At 47.6% G+C, this 24,289-nt stretch overlaps 3 protein-coding genes across 11 annotated transcripts in view; 1 reads left to right on the forward strand and 2 right to left on the reverse strand.

The window, feature by feature from the left end:
• CEP104 (centrosomal protein 104) overlaps window positions 1-15,743 on the reverse strand; it is a 54,186-nt gene extending 38,443 nt beyond the window's left edge. For 2 of the 5 annotated variants that reach the window (XM_043499933.1, XM_043499935.1), the window contains exon 1: window positions 15,718-15,743. The gene's annotated coding sequence lies outside the window, so the exon portion shown is untranslated. Of the gene's footprint in view, window positions 1-5,266; window positions 5,287-6,222; window positions 6,381-15,717 lie in introns of those variants that run through there. The other 3 variants (XM_038376337.2, XM_038376340.2, XM_043499934.1) reach the window with 2 other exon arrangements.
• Window positions 6,483-12,504, forward strand: DFFB (DNA fragmentation factor subunit beta). Of its 5 annotated transcripts, none has more exons than XM_038376345.2 (7): window positions 6,483-6,615; window positions 7,192-7,360; window positions 8,100-8,342; window positions 9,096-9,175; window positions 9,386-9,556; window positions 10,966-11,066; window positions 11,642-12,504. In XM_038376345.2, the coding sequence occupies exons 1-7, from the start codon at window positions 6,502-6,504 to the stop codon at window positions 11,859-11,861; spliced, it is 1,098 nt and encodes a 365-aa protein (XP_038232273.1). In that variant the 5' UTR covers window positions 6,483-6,501; the 3' UTR covers window positions 11,862-12,504. The 5 variants fall into 5 exon arrangements, with proteins under 5 accessions (XP_038232273.1, XP_043355872.1, XP_038232271.1 ...); XM_043499937.1 differs by having other exon boundaries at window positions 7,192-7,318; window positions 8,154-8,342; window positions 9,386-9,592; XM_038376343.2 differs by having other exon boundaries at window positions 7,192-7,318; window positions 8,154-8,342.
• C18H1orf174 (chromosome 18 C1orf174 homolog) lies at window positions 9,819-22,902 on the reverse strand. Its single transcript, XM_038376346.2, has 4 exons — window positions 22,650-22,902; window positions 18,629-18,742; window positions 16,221-16,733; window positions 9,819-14,820 (listed from the first exon to the last, which is right to left on the reverse strand). Exons 1-4 carry the CDS (start codon window positions 22,662-22,664, stop codon window positions 14,716-14,718), a joined length of 747 nt encoding a protein of 248 aa, XP_038232274.1. The 5' UTR covers window positions 22,665-22,902; the 3' UTR covers window positions 9,819-14,715.
• Window positions 22,903-24,289: the final 1,387 nt, after the last annotated feature.

Below are 24,289 nucleotides of genomic sequence, written 5' to 3' on the forward strand. Positions count from 1 at the left end.
CAATAAATTGCTCTATTCTGATCATTCCCTCTAAAGCATCTGGCAACGGTCACTGTCAGAAGACAGGACACTGGACTTGATGGACCATTGGTCTGACTCAGTGTGGCTGTTCTTATGTAATAAATGGAACTGGTAAGTGAGAAAAGTAGATTTACCGAAATACCTCTGATATCACAACACTCTACATAACTCAGTTGCTCATGAGGCAAAAGCACAAAAAAGTGCATGGATCTCTCTGATCAAAGAACAGCCTCCTGGTTAGTGATTCTGGTTAGTGATCTTATAAAACTGAACTCATTTCACAGTGAAAGGATACAGAGCTAACATGTAACACCTGCTTTCCTATAATGTCTGTAAAACATATCCATCATTCCCGCACTTAGAATGGTCTGCAAACAGGTTAATTGGCAACAAAATAACTAAGAAGTAATGTATTAAGTTATCTTTGAAAACTGAGCACATGGTAGTTTCACTCAAAAAGTAGGCGGCAGGAAGGGATGACGAGCTCCCTTCTCCTGTAAAGTTCATGAACTTTGTAAAAGAAATGCTCCCTTCTAGTAGAACACTTTCAGTTTTCATCAGCATCTGCCTCAAAATTCATCACCTCGTTTTAAACTCTCACAAGCTGGTTTGTCATGAGTTGCACTCTGTTTTGAAAACTAACATAAATGGTCTATAACATCTGACAAAGTAAATAAAATGTATCATGATTAGATTAAAATGAGATACATGCAAAATCCTGGGAGTTTGTGAGCCTACCACAAAAAATATTAAACAGAATTCAACCAGACCACTGGTACTGGTGACTGGAGCAGGCTTTAACACCACAGAACACATTATCTTGTGGGCTGCCCTGTACACCCATTACTGTTATCCACTTGCATGTGTTAAAATGGTTCTCTTGGGAGGAAATTCAGTTTTGCTAAGCTTCTAGGCCACCTCATCATGTTTTGTGCACAGCAACCAGTGGCAAGTATTAATACAGCACATGCACTTTCCCATTTCTCACATTCTCTGAGCCTGCACTCCTCGAGCCCCCTCAACTCTCAGTGACCCTGGGACAGGGCACAGGGGTGCCATTTCAGATTTCGGTAAGTGGGGGGGCAACTTTAATTGTGATTCCAAGGGCTACTTAGGCACCTGAAAACTCTAGGTTTTTTTTGTTTTTTTGCAGATGACTTCAAAATAGGAGCACTGTATCTAATTCATATATAAATAAAGGATTTAATAAATATTACTCACTTAGCTTTAATACTAACATGTTCTCACATCTTGCATCAAAATCACTTAAGGAACACTGGTTAGGTTTAAAATTTTAATGTATATTCTTTGTTATTAACTCTTGAATACAACAATTGAAACAATTGCAGAAATATCTAGATTACTTTCTATCACTTTTTTGAAGTTCATCAAGCTTGGAGTAGATCATTTAACTTTGGAAACATCCTACTAGGGCAAGGCCCCCTGAGTTTATACTGCACCTGCCTGGGGCTCTAGAGGCGTTATCTCACTATAAATAATAGACTAGAAACTAATCTTAAACAGGAGTGAAGCTGACACTTTCACAGTATTGCCAATCCCAAATGTTCAAAAATGATGAATCAGACTCCACAAAAATCATGAGATTGGCTTTAAAATCATGAGATTATGTCAAAATAACAGAATTGGGATTCTTTTTTTTTGCCTTCTGCTTTTTGAGATATTAGGGTGCACTAGTGTCACAGTTTGAAGCTTTCTCCACAGCCAGGAGGACTAAAAACTTCATTTTTCTTTAAGAACGAAGGCTAAAATCATCACATAGCCACCTGACTCCAGGAGCTGGAGCTTTAAGGAAAACAATCATCATAAGACACATGACAAAAATAATAAGAGTTGGCAACACTGCTTACTTCTGTTTAAAAGCTAGTTACTTTTCAGAAAGCTCTTAAACACAACACTACAGCAATTGTGTTGCAGTTCTCACAGGAGAATATTTAAAACCAAACACCAAGAAAATTCCATATTTTAAAGTTGAGAAAAAAAACAGACTTCTGAGGTATATCAGGGCAACTGCAGGCAGGAAAGGAAAATAAACAGGCACAGGAGCTCTGGGCAGCTCTTCCTTTAGAAAGAAAGTTGGAGGGTCAAATCTTCTAGTCCTTAATCAAGTAAAACTTCTATTGCCGTAAGTGCCTCCACTCAGAGCTATAAACATCACAGTGAACATGTGATAACGTGTGGTCAATAACTGTACAACCTCATACTTAAATATCTGAGCCATCTTATCCAGATTTACACATTTTATATGCATTGGCTCAGGGTCTGGATTTTCTGAAGAGTGCTGAGCACACATATGGTGCCCAGTGAATAATTCAAATCATGACAATCATTGACTTTATGAAAAGAGAAAAGGAGTACTTGTGGCACCTTAGAGACTAACAAATTTATTTGAGCATAAGCTTTCGTGAGCTACAGCTCACTTCATCGGATGCATGCGATGAAGTGAGCTGTAGCTCACGAAAGCTTATGCTCTAATAAATTTGTTAGTCTCTAAGGTGCCATAAGTACTCCTTTTCTTTTTTATCTGATACTTATATGACACTTTCTCGTTCCTTCCCTTTCTCAAACTCGGAACAAATAATGACTGAACAAAATGGTTTTCAGTTAAAATGTAAAACTGCACAGCAGCCATTGCTCTACAACCCAGCATGGCGCAGAACCTGCCACCCCTTGGGAGTTAAGTGATCTCCTCTCATCTGACTCTCATTCTCCATCCTTCCTAACCTCTGTGCTGCTTTTCATGCTGTCAACCATGACATCCATGCTGGGACCATTTGCTGGAGTCTCAGAGAACTGGCCGCCTTGGTTTTGCTCCCATCTATCAGAGTCCTCTTTTTTGCAGCATGCAGCAGAGAGAGAGGGTGGTCTGCTAGAGAGGGAGCTAGCCCTGAGAGACCTGGGTTCTGCCCCCCCGCATGGACTTCCTGTCTGACCTCACCCCAGGCCAATGCTTTAAGGACAGAATTTCAAAGGTGTTTAGGCACCCAAAGATGCAGTTAGATATCTAGTGGGTTTTACAAAGTACCAAATCTTCTAAGTGCATTTGAAAACCTCACTAGGTGCATAAATACCTTTGAAAATCTGGCCATTAGTCTGTGTGTGCCTCCGTGCTCCGCCTGTACAATGAGGATAACAGCATTGCTCTACCGTGCCATGGGGTTGGGAGGAGAAATAGGTTATATGTTGTGAGGCGCAGCCTCAGATACTGCGGTGATGGGGCCACGTAAGTACCCCGGGTAGAGCGGGAACCTCTCTATACACAGCTAGCGCTGCCCTGGGTCTGACGCCTTCTTTCCACCTACACCCCCAAATCTCCCCCTTTTATGAATGTAACCTTGGCTCAGTGCTTCGCTGTATTTTTTCTAACTCCCCCGTTCTTTCTAACACATCTAATCCAGGGACAGATTCCTCTTTTACAGGCTAAACTTCCATATCCTTAATTTAATGACCAGCCAACTCCCTGAAAAAGCACAAGAGCAAATCCTCACAGACACACCCGTAGAACCCCAAGCAGGGGTATTCTATCTGCTACCCAAGATCCATAAACCTGGAAATCCTGGATGCCCCATCATCTCAGGCATTGGCACCCTAACAGCAGGATTGTCTGCCTATGTAGACTCCCTACTTAGGCCCTACATTACCAGCACTCCCAGCTATCTTCGAGACACCACTGACTTCCTGAGGAAACTACAATCCATCGGTGATCTTCCTGAAAACACCATCCTGGCCACTATGGATGTAGAAGCCTCTACATCAACATTCCACACAAAGATGGACTACAAGTCGTCAGGAACAGTAACCCTGATAACGTCACGGCTAATTTGGTGGCTGAACTTTGTGACTTTGTCCTCACCCATAACTATTTCACATTTGGGGACAATGTATACCTTCAAAATCAGTGGCACTGCGATGGGTACCTGCATGGCCCCACAGTATGCCAACATTTTTATGGGTGACTTAGAACCACACTTCCTCAGCTCTCGTCCCATAATGCCCCTACTCTACTTGCGCTACATTGATGACATCTTCATCATCTGGACCCATGGAAAAGAAGCCCTTGAGGAATTCCACCAGGATTTCAACAATTTCCATCCCACCATCAACCTCAGCCTGGACCAGTCCACACAAGAGAGCCACTTCCTGGACACTACAGTGCTAATAAGCGATGGTCACATAAACACCACCCTATACCAGAAACCTACTCACCGCTATACTTACCTACATGCCTCCAGCTTTCATCCAGATCATACCACACGATCCATTGTCTACAGCCATGCTCTACGATACAACCGCATTTGCTCCAACTCCTCAGACAGAGACAAACACCTACAAGATCTCTATCAAGCGTTCTTACCACTATAATACCCACCTGCTGAAGTGAAGAAACAGATTGACAGAGCCAGAAGAGTACCCAGAAGTCACCTACTACAGGACAGGCCCAACAAAGAAAGTAACAGAACGCCACTAGCCATCACCTTCACCCCTAACTAAAACCTCTCCAGCGCATCATCAAGGATCTACAACCTATCCTGAAGGATGACCCATCACTCTCACAGGTCTTGGGACCAATTCTCGCTTACAGACAGCCCCGCATTCTGAAGCAAATACTCACCAGCAACCACACACCACATAACAAAACCACTAACCCAGGAACCTATCCTTGCAACAAAGCCCGTTGCCTACTGTGTCCACATATCTATTCAGGGGACACCATCATAGGGCCTAATCACATCAGTCACACTATCAGAGGCTCATTCACCTGCGCATCTACCAATGTGATATATGCCATCATGTGCCAGCAATGCCCCTCTGCCATGTACATTGGCCAAACTGGACAGTCTCTATGTAAAAGAATGAATGGACACAAATCAGACGTCAAGAATTATAACATTCAAAAACCAGTCAGAGAACATTTCAATCTCTCTGGTCACTCGATTACAGACCTAAAAGTCACAATATTACAAAAAAAAAACCCAACCCTTCAGAAACAGACTCCAATGAGAGACTGCTGACTTGGAATTAATTTGCAAACTGGACACCATTTACTTAGGCTTGAATAAAGACTGTGAGTGGATATGTCATTACACAAAGTAAAACTATTTCCCCATGTTTATTTTTCCCCCCCACTGTTCCTCAGACGTTCTTGTCAACTGCTAGAAATTGCCCATCTTGATTATCACTACAAAAGGTGTTTTTTCCCTCTCCTCCTGGTAATAGCTCCCCTTACCTGATCACTCTCCTTACAGTTTTCATAGTAACAGCCGTGTTAGTCTGTATTCGCAAAAAGAAAAGGAGGACTTGTGGCACCTTAGAGACTAACAAATTTATTAGAGCATAAGCTTTCGTGAGCTACAGCCCACTTCATCGGATGCATTTTACAGTGTGTATGGTAACACCCATTGTTTCATGTTCTCTGTGTGTGTATATCAATCTCCCCTCTGTATTTTCCACCAAATGCATCCGATGAAGTGAGCTGTAGCTCACGAAAGCTTATGCTCTAATAAATGTGTTAGTCTCTAAGGTGCCACAAGTCCTGCTTTTCTTTTTCTGATGCAGACTAACTGGGCTGCTACTCTGAAACCGGCCTCTGTTTGTAAACAAAATCCTGACTCCCTGCCCCAGGGGCACGTCTCCTTTGCACAGCGTCGCACTAACCCGGTGCTGCAGTGAAGGGCTCCCCCTGGGAGCTTGCACACCTCCTGTTCGAAACTCGGGGGGGCGCTCTGCCCTGCTCAATTGGCGCTCTTGGGGGGGCGGGGGAGCTTGCTGAGGCGCCTGCACAGAGGGGCTGAACACAGAAACCGGAGCGGGGGGAGGGGGGGGCTCATCCCCGCTGGAAACCAGGCTCTATCTCCAGGGCGGTCAAAGGGGAAGGGTCCGGGGGCCAGGCCCTAAACGCTGGGGCTGGGTGTGTTTGTACAACTCGACACAGACTCCGGCGGGGGCGTCACTGACAAACGCAACCTGCGGCGGCGGCGGCGCCAGGGGCTCACACGGGGGCCCCGGCCCTGGCCCAGGCCCGAGCCCGGGGGTGCCGTGGGGGAGGCGGGACCCCACAGGAAGGGTGAGTCGCGAGGCCTGTGGGGGCGGGGCGGGGCGGGGCCGGGCAAGGACACACGTTACCGAGGACCCCGAGCGGGGCGAGGACCCCCCCCTTCCCGGCAGCCCTCGCCCTCAACCTACTTCACTCCGGCGCCATCGCCAGGGCCACCGCTCTCATGGCAACCGGCCTAGTACGCGCCCCCTGCGCATGCGCAAGATCCTGCCGCGCGGCCGGGCCGCATCTGCGCATGCGCCAGCCGAGCTGGTGAAGGGGGTGGGGGGAGACTGCTTCCGCCTCGGTAACTCTCATGGCGTCCGGAGCCGGGGGCCTGCCTGTGAGCATGCGCAGAGTGATGCGCGGGGCGCTAGGGCCCGGGAGCGGCTGATGCCAGAGGCTCGGGCCCCGCTCTCGGCTGGGCCATGGCCCCGCGGCCCAAGGCCTTCAAGATCCGCAGCCTGCGCGGCCCCCAGAAGTACGGGGTGGCGGGGCGGAGCCTGCCGGAGCTGCTGCGCAAGGCGGCCAAGCTGCTGCAGGTGCTGCCTGAGCCCGCCGCCCCCGGGACATAGGCGAGCCCGGCTGCAGGCAGCCCCGGGGCTCGGCCGTGGCCCCGGGGGCCGATGCGGGGGAGCTCGGCCTGGCTGCGCGCCGTCGCTCCCCTGGGGCGGGGACCAAGGCGCTGTCAGTACCGCCTCCTCCCACGAGCCCTGCGCCCCCGCTGTACATCGGCGGGGGGCCGCCCGCTTTGTGCATCTCGGGGTGTTCGTGGCTGCCCCAGAGCTAGCGCACCTCAGCGCCCCCCCAGACAGGCGCGTCCGAGTGTGGGAGTAAGGGGCGCATCACAGCCCCCCCCCGCTCGGAGCGATCTGCCCGGGTACCCCCCCTCCGCTCTTCGGGAGCGGAAGATCATGGAGCCACTGCACCTTCCCCCTGTCCCGGAGTCCAGAGACACCGGTCGGTGCTCGTCGAATCTGTATTGTTGCACCTTCACTGCTGTTCCCTTGTTTATTTTAACAGATTTCACTCGTAAAGTTTTCTCTGTGTCCATTTTCAGACTAGCTTCATTAAAGTGCAAATGTGTGTCTGTGTGTGTGTTTTCTTTTTGTGAACAGCTTTCTTTTCCCGACTGCCGGCTCTGTTTGTATGAGGATGGGACAGAACTGACTGAAGGTTACTTCCACAGCATTCCAGCCAATACAGACCTTGTACTGCTAGCCCCAGGGGAGACCTGGCAGGGTTGTAAGTGGGAAAAATTTATCCATTTATCTTGCCACTTAAACAGTTTCACATTTCAAAACCCCAAAAGGGAAGGAGTCAGAATTTAGGATCGTATCTCCATCTTTGCAACTGTTGCTCAATGTGACCTTGTAAAGGCCTCCTTGTGCCTGAGTTTACCAATCTGCAAAAAGGAGTATGATACCATACTAAAACTTCATTACAACATTCTACGATGCATTTACTAGTCTGAACTACTAAAACTAAAGCTAATCTACTGCGGTCATCTTAAAAATACGTGTGGATGCGTTATCATTTGGTTTTTGTTCACACCCTTATTTTAAAAATGTGTGCAATGGGCCACCCACTTCTTAGTGATGTGTTACTATATTACTAAGGTAAAAGTAAACTGGAAGAAATTTCCCTCATTTTTCAGAGTTGGTCACAGGGGTGGAGAAAAGCCTGGTAGGTTTTTGAACAGGTGCAGAATAAAAGTAAAGATGCCTTTACTCACCCTGTGTGGAATCTTACTCCCCCCAGTAGTCATGTTGAAGTCAATGGGGCTACTCTGAGCAAGGTGCTATTCAACATGAATAAGGTGAGGGGAAGTTGGCCTGAAGGGAAACCCTTTGCTCCCACATTTCTGATGAAACACTAGAAAGTCAATACTGCGGGTTTGGATTTACTTTTAATTAAGATATAAATGTTGGCAAGTAGCGTAATACTCTTTTAAAATGTTTTTTATTCAGTCCCAGAGAAACTTTTTATGGAACACATCAAAACCCCAGCTGAAAGCACAGTTCAGACTACATAAGTTGCCTAGCACTAGTTTGTTTTTTTTCTTCATTTAAAACTACAGTTGTCAGTGACATAGATCACTTCCTAAATACATTTTACACACAAAAAGATGATGTTGTTGAGGCTGCACAAAAGCTGCTATCAGATGAGCAGGCTCCCAAGAGACAGAAGCTTCTAGTGGATCTCATTCAAAACCTAAGTGAAAACATTTTGGCGGAAAGCAGAGAGGAAGACAGAAAGTGGTTTGAAGGTAAGTTCTGTATCAGTATAGCAGTTAAATCTCTGAGCGGAGTGATAAATGAGATAGTTTAAAACCATTTCCATCTTTAATTTCTGTGATTTGATCACAACACATGGTCTAGATCTTCAACTCCTCTATGCTTTATCAAATCTAATTCTAAAATTACCCAAGTGAAGAGGATCCTGCCATTTTCCTAGGAACATTATTGTACAGATCAGTACATATGTCAGATATTCCTCTTACTTGCCTCCCATTTCTTCTACATGTACAGTCTCTGGGCAACTCTTTAGTATTTAGATGTAATTCCTCTTTATGTTTAGATATCTATTCCCTTTAGATGTCACTCAGTTAAGCTATATCTATTTGGCTCTTTCCATATCTCCTTTTAAACCCATCCATTTGTTACCCTAATCATTGTGATGTTCCTTTCTAAACACCCTTCAGTTTGTCATCTATCTGATACAGAAGTGCCTGGAACTAAACATCGTATTCCAGGTATGGGCCATCAAGGAGTACCATTAGGAGCAATGATTGGTATATGATTTATTAAGTGCAAACAATGTACTGAGCCCTATGTAAAGCCAAAATAGTAAGGCATTCTTGGTGTCCAGAATGCTTACACTATGAACAGGGAAGCAAAGCAAATAAACAATCATACTCACTTCATTTCATAAAGAAAAGGAGCTAGAGATCCAGCCAAGTAAAACAACACCTTGAGATTTTTTTGTACAAGAAGTCAAATATAATATTTATTTCTTTTAGGTATAGAGTCTCGCTTTAAGAATAAATCAAGTTATATGAGATACAGTTGTGAAAGCAGAATACGAAGTTATATGAAAGAGGTAAAAATTGCTGTTTTGAATGTAGCTTGGTTTCAAGCTGTTATTAAAAATAAATCTTTATATTAGACTGAACAGCTGAATTTTTTTCCCATAAACAGCCATGGAACTATAAGTTTTACATTTAAATCTATTGGATTTATTAAGTAGATTCAGGGTGCAGTAGGCACCATCTGAGCTAGGAATGACATAGTGCTTTTTATTTTCTTAAAGGTTAGCAGTTATACTTCAGCTGTTCATCCAGCAGCACAAGCAGAATATAAAAGAATAACTGACTTTATGTTGGATAAACTAAAGTCCGTTAAATATAATGGCTGTTACTTTGACAGAAGAGAGGAGGCGGCGGTCCGCCTCTGCACTACTGAGGGATGGTTCTCCTGTCAAGTAAGAAACTATTTAAGACAAATAAGTGTGTGTAAGATATATTTTAAGTGCTATGCTTATGAAAATAAATTGTAATGGGAGTTATGCATTTAAAGGCAGAATAAGCGTCTGGGCACTGCAAACTATTAAACTAAAGAGAAATAACTTACCTACCTACAGTGACTGAAGGACGCTGCCAGCATAATTTGTTCTCAGATAAAATTCTTTGGTGTTTTTACTAAATTTAAACAAGACTTAAGACCAACAAGTGTTTTGTTTTGCCTTTTGGAGTGATATTTTAAACATCACAGCACTGAGAGTGAAACTGACTAATTACTCTGAGCATCCAACTTTTGAGAAGCAAAGTGTGGCATATTACCTCTTTTATTAATCAAGGGTGTGGGTAACATAACTGATTTACAACATTTTAAGTTGACAGTGCCCCTTTGCTGATTGTCATACTGCTGAACAAATTCAAGCCTTATTAAAGGAGGCAGGGCTTTCCAGGATTCTGTATTTTATTTAAGTAAAAATGTCTGATTTAGGCTGACATTTCATTTAGGCTTTCAGCAGGACAATGTGCCAACGGTTGTGTAAACAATCACTCAGCTTTAAAAGAGGACTTGTTTCTTGCCCTTTATAAGCTAAAAATTGGATTTCACATCTGCTCTCCTGAACCACTGATCCTCAAATTGTTGTAAAACAGCAGCGGTATCGGGCTTCAGTACTAGCTTTCCAATCATTGTTAAAAAGTTCCACCATGCCAAGAGCTGCCCCCCATTCACCTCTTACATTGCCTAAGAAATGACTGTGAAATGTGTGCCTGAGTTCTCTGCTGCAGGAAGTGCTGGCATGCTCTACAGCAGTGGTGGGCAACCTGCAGCCCATCAGTGTAATCCGCTGGTGGGCCGCAAGACAGTGTTTACATTGAGCATCCTTAGGCACAGCCTCCACGGCTCCCAGTGGTCACGGTTCACTGTTCTCAGCCAATGGGAGCTGCGGGAAGCGGCGTGGGCTGCAGGGATGTGCTGCCTGCCGCTTCCCACAGCTCCTATTGGCCAGGAATGGCAAACTGTGGTCACTGGGAGCTGCGGGCAGCCGTGCCTAAGGATGGTCAATGTAAACACCGTCTTGTGGCCCACCAGCGGATTACCCTGATGGGCTGCAGGTTGCTCACCACTGCTCTACAGTGATGGAATTTGAGGAAAGAGATAACTACTTAGATACCTAATTAAATACAAAGCATAAGTTAGCTTACTGATATTGATTGCTTATTTGTGCAGGGAAGAACTATTAAAATTTTAACCTGTATTTCCAAAGGCAGGCTTTGTCAGTGGATGGCCTTGATTCTTCCCATATCTTTTCCTATGCAACAAGTTGAATACATTTTGCTGGGTGGATACCATCCCACTGCCTTTATCTTTTTACAGGGTCCTTTTGACAGGGATTACTGCCTGTGTAAACATTCCATCAATCCCTACAGTAACAGGGAGAGCAGAATCCTCTTCAGTACATGGAATCTCGATCATATGTACGTATAAAACATTAAATCAAACATACCTGTTACGCACTGTCCACCTTCAGCATCAAACAAGATACCAACCCACCTTGTTTTCATCTTATGGGGAAGTCTGATAGTTGGTCTGCTCATTTTATCCTAAATCCACTGAGATGGAAGGTACTCAGATATTGCAGCAATGGGTGGCAAGATAGAACTCTACAATACATACTACATCCTAGTACATTCATTGTTAACTGCTCTTCCCTTACCCCTAACTTCTGTTTATTAAAAACATCCCCCACTAGGCTCCTCAGATGACTGGTCTTTCATTTCTGCCCCTGCCCAAAGCTGTTTCAGGCGTTATGTACTTAGAAATTACATAGGATTCTAGGGTCCACATTACTCATGCTAAGCTCCTTTCTTTAGAATTTAAAAAAAAAACCTACCATCACCACAACATACATCCTAATATCAATGCAGAAAAATCTTACACATGACTGAAAGGTTAGCTCCCATCCTTCCTTTAGGGAATACATACATGGTTTGTAAAAAGAAAGTTTGTTACGGTCAATAATAGGAAATGCTTCTCTCATTTTATATTGCAGAATAGAGAAGAAACGTACTATTGTCCCAACACTGGCAGAAGCTGTCAAAGAACAAGATGGAAGGGAAGTTGCCTGGGAATACTTCTATCAGTTGCTATTTACTCTGGAAAATTTAAAACTAGTGCATATTGCTTGCCATAAGAAAACCAGCCATAATCTCACCTGTGATAAAACTAAAATATACAGAAAAAGAAAGCGAATACAGAAGGTCTCAAAGTGACTTCCCTAAAAGTGGCTTTTTGCTATGGTTTTCTAAACTATATGAAAGGACACTATTTATAATAATATTTCTGAAATTCTTAGTAAAAGATCATAATAGATTGATTGCAGCCACATCTATATTAGGGAATTTAGCAAGAAGAGATCAAACCTCATTCAAACATTTGTCATTCCACCTTTTATACACTTGGTTCCTGAGGCCCCAGCTCATTTTCTGTAAGGCAGTAAAGTTGTTCTACAGAGCTTATAGCTAAGCAAACAATCCCCGTGCCTTAGATTTACCAAAGGCCACCATACAGTTAGTGGCAGAGCTACTCCCAGTTCTGTGTCCCTGTGACCTCTGCTCTAATCTACTAATGGTTCCCATTTTTTAACCTATTATTTTACATACATATTTTCTAAAGAAACTATCCATGGTGCTAGATTCTGTCTTTTTTCTTGGTTCATATTCCCCTTTTGTTTATTTAAATACCATCTTCCAACTTCCTTGGCTGTTTGACTTTTCTTAGTGTTGTGCAGTACTACATACGAAGGCTATTATAGGAAAAGGTACTGTATGTTCAATCTCTTTGATAATTATCTGTTCATCAGCTGTGCTCCCCTCTACCTCTTAATTATGTAGTAAAATGTGAATGATTTTTTTTTAAAAAAGGCCATCTGAAATCAACTGAATTCTCAGAAACTATGTTAATGTAAAACTTCAATGTATTTTTATATATTTGTTTAATAAAGATCTTTCAGGCATCTTTTGCCTCGTACATAAGTTTAAAGGAGAGACAAGGTGTGTACAAGCAACTAGTGCAAAATCAAATTAACTAAGACCCACTTCTGATAGAGTGAAGTATAAATTGGTCAGGCTAGAATAATGTTTTTTGGCACAGAGTTGTATTTTTACATTTGGTGAAACACTGGTCACAACATGCCCGTCTGTTTTTTTCCATGTACTTGCTTCTCTCTTTTTTCCACCACAAACACTACTCCAAGTAGCATTAGGTTATTAGTAAAAAAGTACCATCTTATTATTCAAAGTGGGGAAGTTTTACTATATTAAAAAAAAGTGAGTAACAAACTCAGAAAATAAGCATTCAGCATTGCTGCTATACAATGAGCAGGTGCATTTTTAAAGCAGGGCTATGGCAGACCCAATAGTTACCTGTCCCTGTTAATTTTTAAACATATACTTCTTTATACAATCAAAACAATTGAATAATAATCTGTAACTGTTTTAATACCTGTAAATAAGAAATCACACTCCAGGATATTTTTGGAGATGTCATAAAAAATGAAGATCCTGTTCTTGCCCTGCTGACAAATATAATGTGGTCTATACAGTATGTTCTCTAAATAACTTATCACCCTTCAAGATGCTATTCAAAATAAATGTTATTCTGCCTGAATAGACACTTAGGAGGGACAGTAGTTCACACGTAAATCCCCAAAAGCCTGAAGAACAAAGATATAGGGATTACAGCAAGATTTAGTTGTTAAAAATCATAACTACACTATTTAAAAAAAGTTGAATGCCTTTATATTAGAAAAGAGGAAAAGCAGTAAGACATTGCTGACAGCAATATCATATCAGAAGTGAAAATAAGTGAATGAACATACCATATACAATTCATTCAGCTTTTATGTGGATGCTTAATAGGCAATAGCTGTAGAAATGAATATTTATGTAAGCCATCTGCTGATACGTTTCCTACTTTTCTAGAAATATAGAGAGCAAGTACTTAAAAGTTTCAAAAATAAAGATCCTGAAGCTTATTGCCTAATAACCTCTTCCAATGAAGTGTTACCAATGTTAGATGAACTAACAATTTTCATGAAGTCATTTGAAGCTGCTCATTTTCCAAAACCACTACAACCTGGGAAAATCAGGCAGACCGACCTTATTCTGTACTTCCAACACCCATTCATCTAGTAATAAACTGTTGACGAAAGCTCAGAGATTAGTTTTTATTCCTTCTTGAGCATCAACAGAATTATTTACTGAGCTCCCATAAATAAGAGCTGTGTAAACCAACTGAAGAAAACAGTAAAGTTACATAGGTATAAATGAGGGCAATATTTATCCTGCAGTATCTTTACTGCTAGTAATATGTGTGAAAGAAAACAAACCCATCTTATAGCTCAGATAGTAGATGGAGTTCATTGAACAGGCAGAGAGTAAAGCTCTCATACTTGTTTGTAAAATAAGCACATTTGGTCATCTAGAGACAAAACAGAACCCACACTGACATTTGTACAGGGCCAGTTTTCCCAACAGAACCGCAATTTAAAGGTTTGTAAGTTGAATTGATTAGTTTCAGAAGTAAACAAATGGTATAACACTAAACATAAGAAATACAGGATGGACTCTCTCTTAGGTATTGGGTACCAGCAGCTTACTTACTAGGCACCTATGATGAACACAAACATGTGTTAGTCGCATTTTGCTTTTAAGAAGATCACTGTTAGCCCCACGGCGACCTATCTGTGTTGTATGTGCTCAAATTTACATATCTCTTTGCAACAAAGAGATAAAGTAAAATTGCTTAGTTTATTAAAGCAACAAGTCTTTTAATTCTGTTAAATTGGTAAATCAGTAGCTGTGGCTTCTAAATCCTACAGACTTCATATTTCCACATTCACTAGTAAAGGCACTCACTCTCTTCCACACCCAGCTTTGGGGTTTTGTCTAGGATTCCCAGAGAAATAGACAGTTTCTCTAGGAAAGGCACTTGCAGAAAGATGTCATGCCAGTGAAATGTGATGGGTAGGATAGCTAATTATAATAGGATCACTAATTATTTTAACAGACTTGTAGAAAAAGAGAATTTAACAACTATAAAAGTTTTGTTTTTTGCATTCTGTGTTTAAAGTGCATCATCGTCGTCATCATCTTCCTTTGCAATGAAGTGCAGCTTTCTAAATTCTCGCCTGCTCATTGTGGTGCACGTGACTGCAGCTGCTGGGAGATCCTTTAAGAAAGAGAATTTATTAACAAAAGCCAGCTGCTGTAGCAACTAAACAGCCCTCCCATACAGACATTTCACATTACTTTATACAGGTTCCTCAACTGGTATATGCTAGACATTAACATATACACTACTGCAGCTGAATGTGTTCACATAAAATCTTAAGTAAAAGCAGAAGCAGTTTGAGGTGAGCCTACTCAAACTGCTCATTTTTTGCTCTTAACATATCTGCCTTAGTGTGTGGTTCTTGCTTTCTTTTTTTAATACTTGGGGAAAAAAATTGGGCTAAGTGCTCTACAAACAAATCTGCACATTACCCCTGTATGATGGTTAAGCAAGTATTATTCCTCATTAAAACAGCTGGGGGAAAAGATTATGTCTTGTCCAAAATTACAATGCATCAGTGGTGGATCTGGGAATAGAACTCAAAATCCTGTCCCATACTCAATCCATTAGTTCAGCTGGTGGGAAATTTCTGTTCTGTGAGAAAATTCTCAAAAATCCTGATTCAGAAACATTCTTTTGCTTAGGTAAAAATGTTTAGTTTTGGTTGTTATATTAGAATATGAAAGATGGTCATATTTATTATATTATTAAAACATAGTAAGTCAATAATTTGACACTATTGAAACGAAACATTTTACCTTATCAAAACAAAATGATAAAGCTGAAAAAACATTTAGACATTTTCCTTTCAAAATCAAAAGTTCCTGAAAAATGTTTCAATTTAGATTAAACTGCCCCCCCCCATTTAAAACAAACAAAAACAAAACAAAAAGAAAAAAGGAGTTTCCAGCAGTTAGCAAGAAAATGGCCCACCTTGATTATCACCATAAAAGGTTTTCCTCCTTCCCTCCCCCCCCCCCCACTTCCTGCTGGTAATAGCTCATCTTAAGTGATCACTCTCCTTACAGTGTGTATGATAAAACCCATTGTTTCATATTCTCTGTGTGTATATAAATCTCCCCACTGTATTTTCCACCGAATGCATCCGATGAAGTGAGCTGTAGCTCACAAAAGCTTATGCTCAAATAAATTTGTTAGTCTCTAAGGTGCCACAAGTACTCCTTTTCTTTTTGCGAATACAGACTAACATGGCTGCTACTCAAAAACAAAACATCAAACTGTTCAGTTGAAAGATTTTCAGCCGGCTGTATCCAATAGCTCAGAATGCTTTGAGCAGGGGGTTAGACTAGATGACCTCCTGAGGTCCCTTCCAACCCTGATATTCTATGATTCTATGTTTGTCTAATAAATTGTCAATATTGGTCAAATTTGCTTGAAGTTTTGGCACCACTAACATTTTTTGGACATATTGACTAGAAGCTAGAAAGAAGTTCATAAGAGCAAAATTAAAAAACAAAACAAACAAAAAAGACACTTCAGAGTTTTATTCCTCTTACCTGCATGAACTCAATGTTTCCAAAGAATCGATCCACTGGCATTGGCTGGTTACTGTCCTCATCTAAGAAAGCACTATTATCCAATTGTATTGGTTTCTTCTGGAGATCCACAGTCTCCAGCCCAGACTCATCTGAAAACGCAGTTCCACAGCTGCTCTCCTCTTCCACATTTGGGATATGGTTTTGCAGAAAAGTTTCACCTTCTTCTTTCTTTGGTGGGCAGCTATTTCCCTTCAGCGCAGATGGTTTTATGGAAATATCATCATCATCATCCCCCTCTCTCTCTTCATTAATCTTTGGAGTACTTTTGATTTTACTCTGTAAAGGCTTCATATTGGGGTCAACTGAGTCTCCCAAGAGTTGATTCTCATCAGATGTTTCTGTTGGTTCTTTCAGACGGTGAACACTTCCATTTCCAGATACAAGTTCTTGTAACTGCAGTTTCACTAGACTGTTTTTTTCACATTTTAGCCTCTTTGAAGGGCGTCTGTCAGTTGCTTTGTGTGAAGAAGCCTATCACAAAAGAAAGAAGATCTAAGGTCTAGTTCAAACAAACTTCACTAGACAACATTAGTGGCAGGCTGGATATGAAGCTGAACAGCTTAATGAAGTGAGCACTGGGTGTTCTTTAAGGGGCTGCCGTTTGATCTAAAGCTATATGCCTAAGTAAAGTTGATTTTATGATAAACAGTGGGTTTAAAATTTGATGCAATTACATTTCACAAAATTACAAACAAACAAACAAAAAAAACAACCACCATTTGGAATCCTCTTCCCATGGAAAGCACAGAACTAATGTAGCATGTGGATAATCACTCATCATATTTTTCACAATATTCTTCTTGATAATTACCATAACAGAACGAACAACTTTATACACCTTATTTTATAAGATAGCTATTATATAGGAATTCATAAGACAGTACATACACACACTGTTTACCACAGTGCACTTTATGCTGTGAACAACAAATCCAGAAAACTGACTCCACAATGTATAAACTTGTTCCCTTGATTGTGTTTTTTTTGCATGGCCATATATCAAATAATGTAAATATAGTGAATCTGAAAAAAGTTTTCTTTAACCAGTTCTCAAGCTAAATCTATCACACTGGTGACTCATTTTGTAGCTGTTTATAATTAGATGCAAAAAACCCTTCGTTGCTGTGTTTAAACAGATTTTAAACCTCAGAAGAACTGTGGTTCCCACAGCAGCCATAAATAGGCCACATTGCACATATATTAAAGTTAAAACCCTAGACAAAAAGTAAGGGATAATGATTGCTGGGGAGGACATATTATTTCTTAGTAATTAGTGACTTGCTGAAGCAATGGAGTCATTAACCTCACCAGCCATTGACTGACCAGAAAATGCCTTAACTATTCATTATTGCCATTATCAACCATGAAACTACAAGTTTAAGGAAAAATAAATTACTACTTTATAAACTCAAGATAAAAACTACATATTAGTATAGAGTACTTCTGTTTAAAAAAAAAAAAAAAAAAAAAACCCAAAAACAAAAACTCCACAGGTTAACTGCCAGTACAGTAGTCAACAGGAAGACAGGATTTAATTTTCAGTGTGTTCCTCTATAGTATGCTGTTGTTCCTTAGAACCATTTCCAAGGTTTTATGATACAAAATTTGGACAATTCAACCTTAGTATAGACATAATATGCAAAAAAAAAAACCCTTGTTTTTAGAGTGAAAAGAAAAAGGTGCCAGTGCATTTATTTGTATGTATGCACTACTGGTTGCATGTTTAGAAAACACATGCCACTGCCACCCTGATATTCTGAAGTAACAACCTGAGGAATCAGAATTAGTTGTATCTAATCTGGAGTACCTCAAATTACTGACACATCCATATTAACAAGCAGAAATGAATGTTTCATACGTCAATATATTAAATGTTCATCACTATGTTTATTTATATAGCTAATACAAGGCATGTATGTTATGCATGTTTATTTCCATCTCCCTTGCTCTCTGGATAATCATGTGTAAATTAACTAAAGTTTAGCTGTAGCCATGTCAGTCCCAGGATGTTGGAGAGACAAGGTGGGTGAGGTAATATCTTTTATAGGACCAATTTCTATTGAATGGTCCCTTAGCATTTAGCTGCGACACTCTAGAGTACCTTTCCCAGACCTGAAGAAGAGCTCTGTGTGGCTCAAAAGCTAGTCCCTCTCACTAACAGAAGTTGGTCCAATAAAAGATATTATTACAGAGACAAAATGGGTGAAGTAACTAAAAACATTTTGCTCAACATGTAATTTTCATGGCCTTACTAAAAGTCAAAACATCCCCTATATCATATTCCAAAATGAACAGCTCATTGCAAAATGAAATTACTTCACTTTCTGAAATGTTTTAAGAATGTTAAAGTCACAGATTTTTCCTACCAGACACACTGTTTTTGTAGATTTGCAAAGATCAACTTCTTGATGAGATGAAGACTGGGTTGCTGTGTTGTTTCCAGCCTTCTGGGGTGCTGAAGATGGCACTCCATCTGCAAGCTAAACAAGATGCAATTTTACAATGCAGAAGGGATGTGGGGGTTTTGTTAAATCTTTAGCAATAGAAACATCCATTCGAGCAACAAGGACGCTCCGAAAGTATCCCAGCGTGCACCCAAACGATCTGACACAGATCCCACAGGAATGCAGGGCAGACCACTGAGGCAGAATCCGCTCTCCATTTAGGTAAGGCAGGAGGTTCGCCTCCTTATCACCTGGGAGAAGTCCGCACCCGAACTTGGAAGTGGTTAGGGTTAGCAAGAGAGATCGGGACAGGAACAAGGCGGCTCCTGCGGGGGGCAGTCTGGGGGAGGGGTAAAGGGCGCCCGGGGGGGACGCTGGTGGGGGACAGTCGGGGGGGTAAAGGGCGCCCGGGGGGGACGAAGGTGGGGGACAGTCGGGGGGGTAAAGGGCGCCCGGGGGGGACGCTGGTGGGGGACAGTCGGGGGGGGGTAAAGGGCGCCCGGGGGGGGGGACGCTGGTGGGGGCAGTCACGGGGGGGGTAAAGGGCGCCCGGGGGGGGGACGCTGGTGGGGGGCAGTCACGGGGGGGTAAGGGCGCCCGGGGGGGGGACGCTGGTGGGGGGCAGTCACGGGGGGGGAAAGGGCGCCCGGGGGGGACGCTGGATGGGGCAGTCACGGGGGGGTAAAGGGCGCCCGGGGGGGCCGCTGGTGGGGGGCAGTCGCGGGGGTAAAGGGCGCCCGGGGGGGGACGCTGGTGGGGGGCAGTCGCGGGGGTAAAGGGCGCCCGGGGGGGGACGCTGGTGGGGGGGCAGTCGGGGGGGTAAAGGGCGCCCGGGGGGGGACGCTGGGGGGGGCAGTCGGGGGGGGTAAAGGGCGCCCGGGGGGGACGCTGGTGGGGGGCGTCGGGGGGGGTAAAGGGCGCCCGGGGGGGACGCTGGTGGGGGGCAGTCGGGGGGGTAAAGGGCGCCCGGGGGGGGACGCTGGTGGGGGGCAGTCCGGGGGGTAAAGGGCGCCCGGGGGGGGACGCTGGTGGGGGGCAGTCACGGGGGGGTAAAGGGGGCCCGGGGCGGGGACGCTGGTGGGGGGCAGTCACGGGGGGGGTAAAGGGGGCCCGGGGCGGGGACGCTGGTGGGGGGCAGTCACGGGGGGGTAAAGGGCGCCCGGGGCGGGGACGCTGGTGGGGGGCAGTCACGGGGGGGTAAAGGGCGCCCGGGGCGGGGACGCTGGTGGGGGGCAGTCACGGGGGGGTTAAAGGGCGGCCCAGGGGCGGGGACGCTGGTGGGGCAGTAGCACGGGGGGTAAAGGGCGCCCGGGGCGGGGACGCTGGTGGGGGGCAGTCACGGGGGGGTAAAGGGCGCCCGGGGGGGGACGCTGGTGGGGGGCAGTCACGGGGGGTAAAGGGCGCCCGGGGGGGGACGCTGGTGGGGGGCAGTCACGGGGGGGTAAAGGGCGCCCGGGGGGGACGCTGGTGGGGGGCAGTCACGGGGGGGTAAAGGGCGCCCGGGGGGGGACGCTGGTGGGGGGCAGTCACGGGGGGGTAAAGGGCGCCCGGGGGGGGGCCGCTGGTGGGGGGCAGTCGTGGGGGTAAAGGGCGCCCGGGGGGGACGCTGTGGGGGACAGTCGGGGGGGTAAAGGGCGCCCGGGGGGGACGCTGGTGGGGGACAGTCGGGGGGGGGTAAAGGGCGCCCGGGGGGGGGACGCTGGTGGGGGGCAGTCACGGGGGGGTAAAGGGCGCCCGGGGGGGACGCTGGATGGGGCAGTCACGGGGGTAAAGGGCGCCCGGGGGGGGACGCTGGTGGGGGGCAGTCGCGGGGGTAAAGGGCGCCCGGGGGGGGGGACGCTGGTGGAGGGCAGTCACGGGGGGGTAAAGGGCGCCCGGGGGGGCCGCTGGTGGGGGGCAGTCGTGGGGGTAAAGGGCGCCCGGGGGGGACGCTGTGGGGGACAGTCGGGGGGGGTAAAGGGCGCCCGGGGGGGACGCTGGTGGGGGACAGTCGGGGGGGGTAAAGGGCGCCCGGGGGTGGGGACGCTGGTGGGGGGGCAGTCACGGGGGGGTAAAGGGCGCCCGGGGGGGACGCTGGATGGGGCAGTCACGGGGGTAAAGGGCGCCCGGGGGGGGACGCTGGTGGGGGGCAGTCGCGGGGGTAAAGGGCGCCCGGGGGGGGACGCTGGTGGGGGGTAGTCGGGGGGGTAAAGGGCGCCCGGGGGGGACGCTGGTGGGGGGCAGTCGGGGGGGTAAAGGGCGCCCGGGGGGGGACGCTGGTGGGGGGCAGTCGGGGGGGTAAAGGGCGCCCGGGGGGGGCCGCTGGTGGGGGGCAGTCGGGGGGGTAAAGGGCGCCCGGGGGGGGACGCTGGTGGGGGGCAGACGGGGGGGGTAAAGGGCGCCCGGGGGGGACGCTGGTGGGGGACAGTCGGGGGGGGTAAAGGGCGCCCGGGGGGGGACGCTGGTGGGGGGCAGTCACGGGGGGGGTAAAGGGCGCCCGGGGGGACGCTGGATGGGGCAGTCACGGGGGTGTAAAGGGCGCCCGGGGGGGGACGCTGGTGGGGGGGCAGTCGCGGGGGGTAAAGGCGCCCGGGGGGGGACGTGGTGGAGGGCAGTCACGGGGGGGTAAAGGGCGCCCGGGGGGGCCGCTGGTGGGGGGCCAGTCGTGGGGGTAAAGGGCGGCCCGGGGGGGACGCTGTGGGGGACCGTCGGGGGGGGTAAAGGGCGCCCGGGGGGGACGCTGGTGGGGGCAGTCACGGGGGGGTAAAGGGCGCCCGGGGCGGGGACGCTGGTGGGGGGCAGTCACGGGGGGGTAAAGGGCGCCCGGGGGCGGGGACGCTGGTGGGGGGCAGTCACGGGGGGTAAAGGGCGCCCGGGGGGGACGCTGGTGGGGGGCAGTCGGGGGGGTAAAGGGCGCCGGGGGGGGACGCTGGTGGGGGACAGTCGGGGGGGGTAAAGGGCGCCCGGGGGGGGACGCTGGTGGGGGGCAGTCGGGGGGGTAAAGGGCGCCCGGGGGGGGACGCTGGTGGGGGGCAGTCGGGGGGGGTAAAGGGCGCCCGGGGGGGGACGCTGGTGGGGGGCAGTCGGGGGGGGAAAGGGCGCCCGGGGCGGGGACGCTGGTGGGGGGCAGTCGGGGGGGTACAGGGCGCCCGGGGGGGGACGCTGGTGGGGGGCAGTCGGGGGGGTAAAGGGCGCCCGGGGCGGGGACGCTGGTGGGGGGCAGTCACGGGGGGGTAAAGGGCGCCCGGGGGGGACGCTGGTGGGGGGCAGTCACGGGGGGGTAAAGGGCGCCCGGGGGGGGGACGCTGGTGGGGGGCAGTCACGGGGGGGTAAAGGGCGCCCGGGGCGGGGACGCTGGTGGGGGGCAGTCACGGGGGGGTAAAGGGCGCCCGGGGGGGGACGCTGGTGGGGGGGCAGTCACGGGGGGGTAAAGGGCGCCCGGGGCGGGGACGCTGGTGGGGGGCAGTCACGGGGGGGTAAAGGGCGCCCGGGGCGGGGCCGCTGGTGGGGGGCAGTCACGGGGGGTAAAGGGCGCCCGGGGGGGGACGCTGGTGGGGGGCAGTCACGGGGGGGTAAAGGGCGCCCGGGGCGGGGACGCTGGTGGGGGGCAGTCACGGGGGGGTAAAGGGCGCCCGGGGGGGGACGCTGGTGGGGGGCAGTCACGGGGGGGTAAAGGGCGCCCGGGGCGGGGACGCTGGTGGGGGGCAGTCACGGGGGGGTAAAGGGCGCCCGGGGCGGGGACGCTGGTGGGGGGCAGTCACGGGGGGGTAAAGGGCGCCGGGGGGGGACGCTGGTGGGGGGCAGTCACGGGGGGGTAAAGGGCGCCCGGGGGGGGCCGCTGGGGGGGGGCAGTCGCGGGGTGGGGAGAGGAGAGGCGCTCGGCAGGGGGTTGCCTTTGAGCGCGTAGCCCCGAGCCCAGGGGGGCGGGACTGGCCCGGCCAGCGCAGCTCCAGGCTCTCCTCACCTTTCGGGTCCTCATAAGACGCCCAGGAGGGGGCGGCTCTGGCCGGGCGCCACCAGCCCCAGCCGCCTTCCCCGCCCCAGCCGGCGCCGCGCCGCTTCCGGGACGAGCTCGGACGTCGCCCGCCCCCGTGCTGACGACACTACGCCACGCACGCAGCGGCCGCCATCTTTGTGATGGGCATTCTGACCGTCGCGGGCCGGGGGCGAAAGGCGGGGGAAGTCAGACAAAGAACAGGCGCCATCTTTGTGAGGGGGGCGCTAGCGCACGCGGAGGGGAAGAGTTCGGACGCCATCTTTCTGAAGGGCATGAATCGGGGCGGGGCGGACACCACCGCCCTCTTTGTGACGGGCACCGCCCCCCTCCCCCCGCCGGGCACGTGGGAGCCCTCGCAGTTGCATCACAGTGTGGGTTTCAGAGGAGCAGCCGTGTTAGTCTGTATTCGCAAAAAGAAAAGGAGGACTTGTGGCACCTTAGAGACTAACCCATTTATTAGAGCATCAGCTTTCGTGAGCTACAGCTCACTTCATCGGATGCATTTGGTGGAAAAAAACCCACCAAATGCATCCGATGAAGTGAGCTGTAGCTCATGAAAGCTTATGCTCTAATAAATGTGTTAGTCTCTAAGGTGCCACAAGTCCTCCTTTTCTTATCACATTGTGGGGTTTCTGGTCCCTCTAGGTCTGTCAGTTGTGGGAAATTGTGGCAGGGCCGGGGCCAGAGACTATTTAATACAGTCCAGGCTGAGATTCGGGAAGTTGATGCTTGATAGCCTTCAACCGAACTTGTCCACACGCCCCATGTCAAAACATGCAAAGGAAATAGCCTTAAATCAAACTCCCTTAAGGTCTCAAGCAACATGTTTCGTACTTCGCCTCTCTGTACATTTCCATTATTACTGCTGGGAATATTCTTCACCAGTGTCTGCGTGGCTGGTGAAAGCAATGTTTATCCATACAAATCTATTTTTCCAACCCCAGTTATGTGCAATTCGATGGGGGAATTCTTCTCCACAGAAGTTCCCATGGCTCGGAGGGGCCACAGAGAGATTAGATCACTATTGCCAATCGCCAGCTTTAAGAAATCCTGAGGCAGCCTTCTTCACTCCACAATAGGTCACATGGTTGGCTTAAAAATAATGAGATTTAAAAGATAATGATTTTGCAGTTTGACATGATATTTGTTACCATGCTTTTGCTGCCTTGTGTTGTCACCCGGTGGGAGTCCTGCAATGACTGGTGTTTTTCATGATGCTCCAGTTCTTGGAGTCATGGGAGTATGGGGGAATCTCAGCTTTAATTTAAAATAGAGTAAATTTCTAGTTCCCCGTGGTTGTGAAGAAAAGCTTGAAAATGTGACCCTTAAAAAAGCTCAAAGTCCAGAAAGCAAAAATAACCCCACATTTATTGTTTTAGAAAAAATCATGATTTTAAACTAATCTCATGATTTCCAGGGCTGCACTCATGATGTTTGAATGCCTGATATTGCAATATTATAGCTTATGTTTCACATCTCTGGGATGAGGGCAATAGGGGTGTATGTGAGGGAAAGTCACTTCATTTTTTATGAGATCCTTTCAGCTTCGTCTTGCTCTGACCTTTGCTTTCTCAGAAACGTGGCACACCTGCAAAGCCATGGCTCTC

This window comes from Dermochelys coriacea, chromosome 18, assembly GCF_009764565.3.
Source record: "Dermochelys coriacea isolate rDerCor1 chromosome 18, rDerCor1.pri.v4, whole genome shotgun sequence".
Taxonomy (NCBI): Eukaryota; Metazoa; Chordata; order Testudines; family Dermochelyidae; genus Dermochelys; species Dermochelys coriacea.

Excerpts from the sequence above, each read along its gene's own strand:
- DFFB (XM_043499936.1), top strand. The coding sequence starts at position 6,700 with ATGCGGGGGAGCTCGGCCTGGCTGCGCGCCGTCGCTCCCCTGGGGCGG. Across the intron at positions 9,176-9,385 it reads TACGAAGTTATATGAAAGAG|GTTAGCAGTTATACTTCAGC; the intron begins GTAAAAATTGCT and ends ATTTTCTTAAAG. Across the intron at positions 11,067-11,641 it reads ACATGGAATCTCGATCATAT|AATAGAGAAGAAACGTACTA; the intron begins GTACGTATAAAA and ends TTTATATTGCAG.
- C18H1orf174 (XM_038376346.2), bottom strand. Across the intron at positions 16,734-18,628 it reads CTACAAAAACAGTGTGTCTG|GCTTCTTCACACAAAGCAAC; the intron begins GTAGGAAAAATC and ends CTTTTGTGATAG. Across the intron at positions 14,821-16,220 it reads GAAACATTGAGTTCATGCAG|GATCTCCCAGCAGCTGCAGT; the intron begins GTAAGAGGAATA and ends TCTTTCTTAAAG.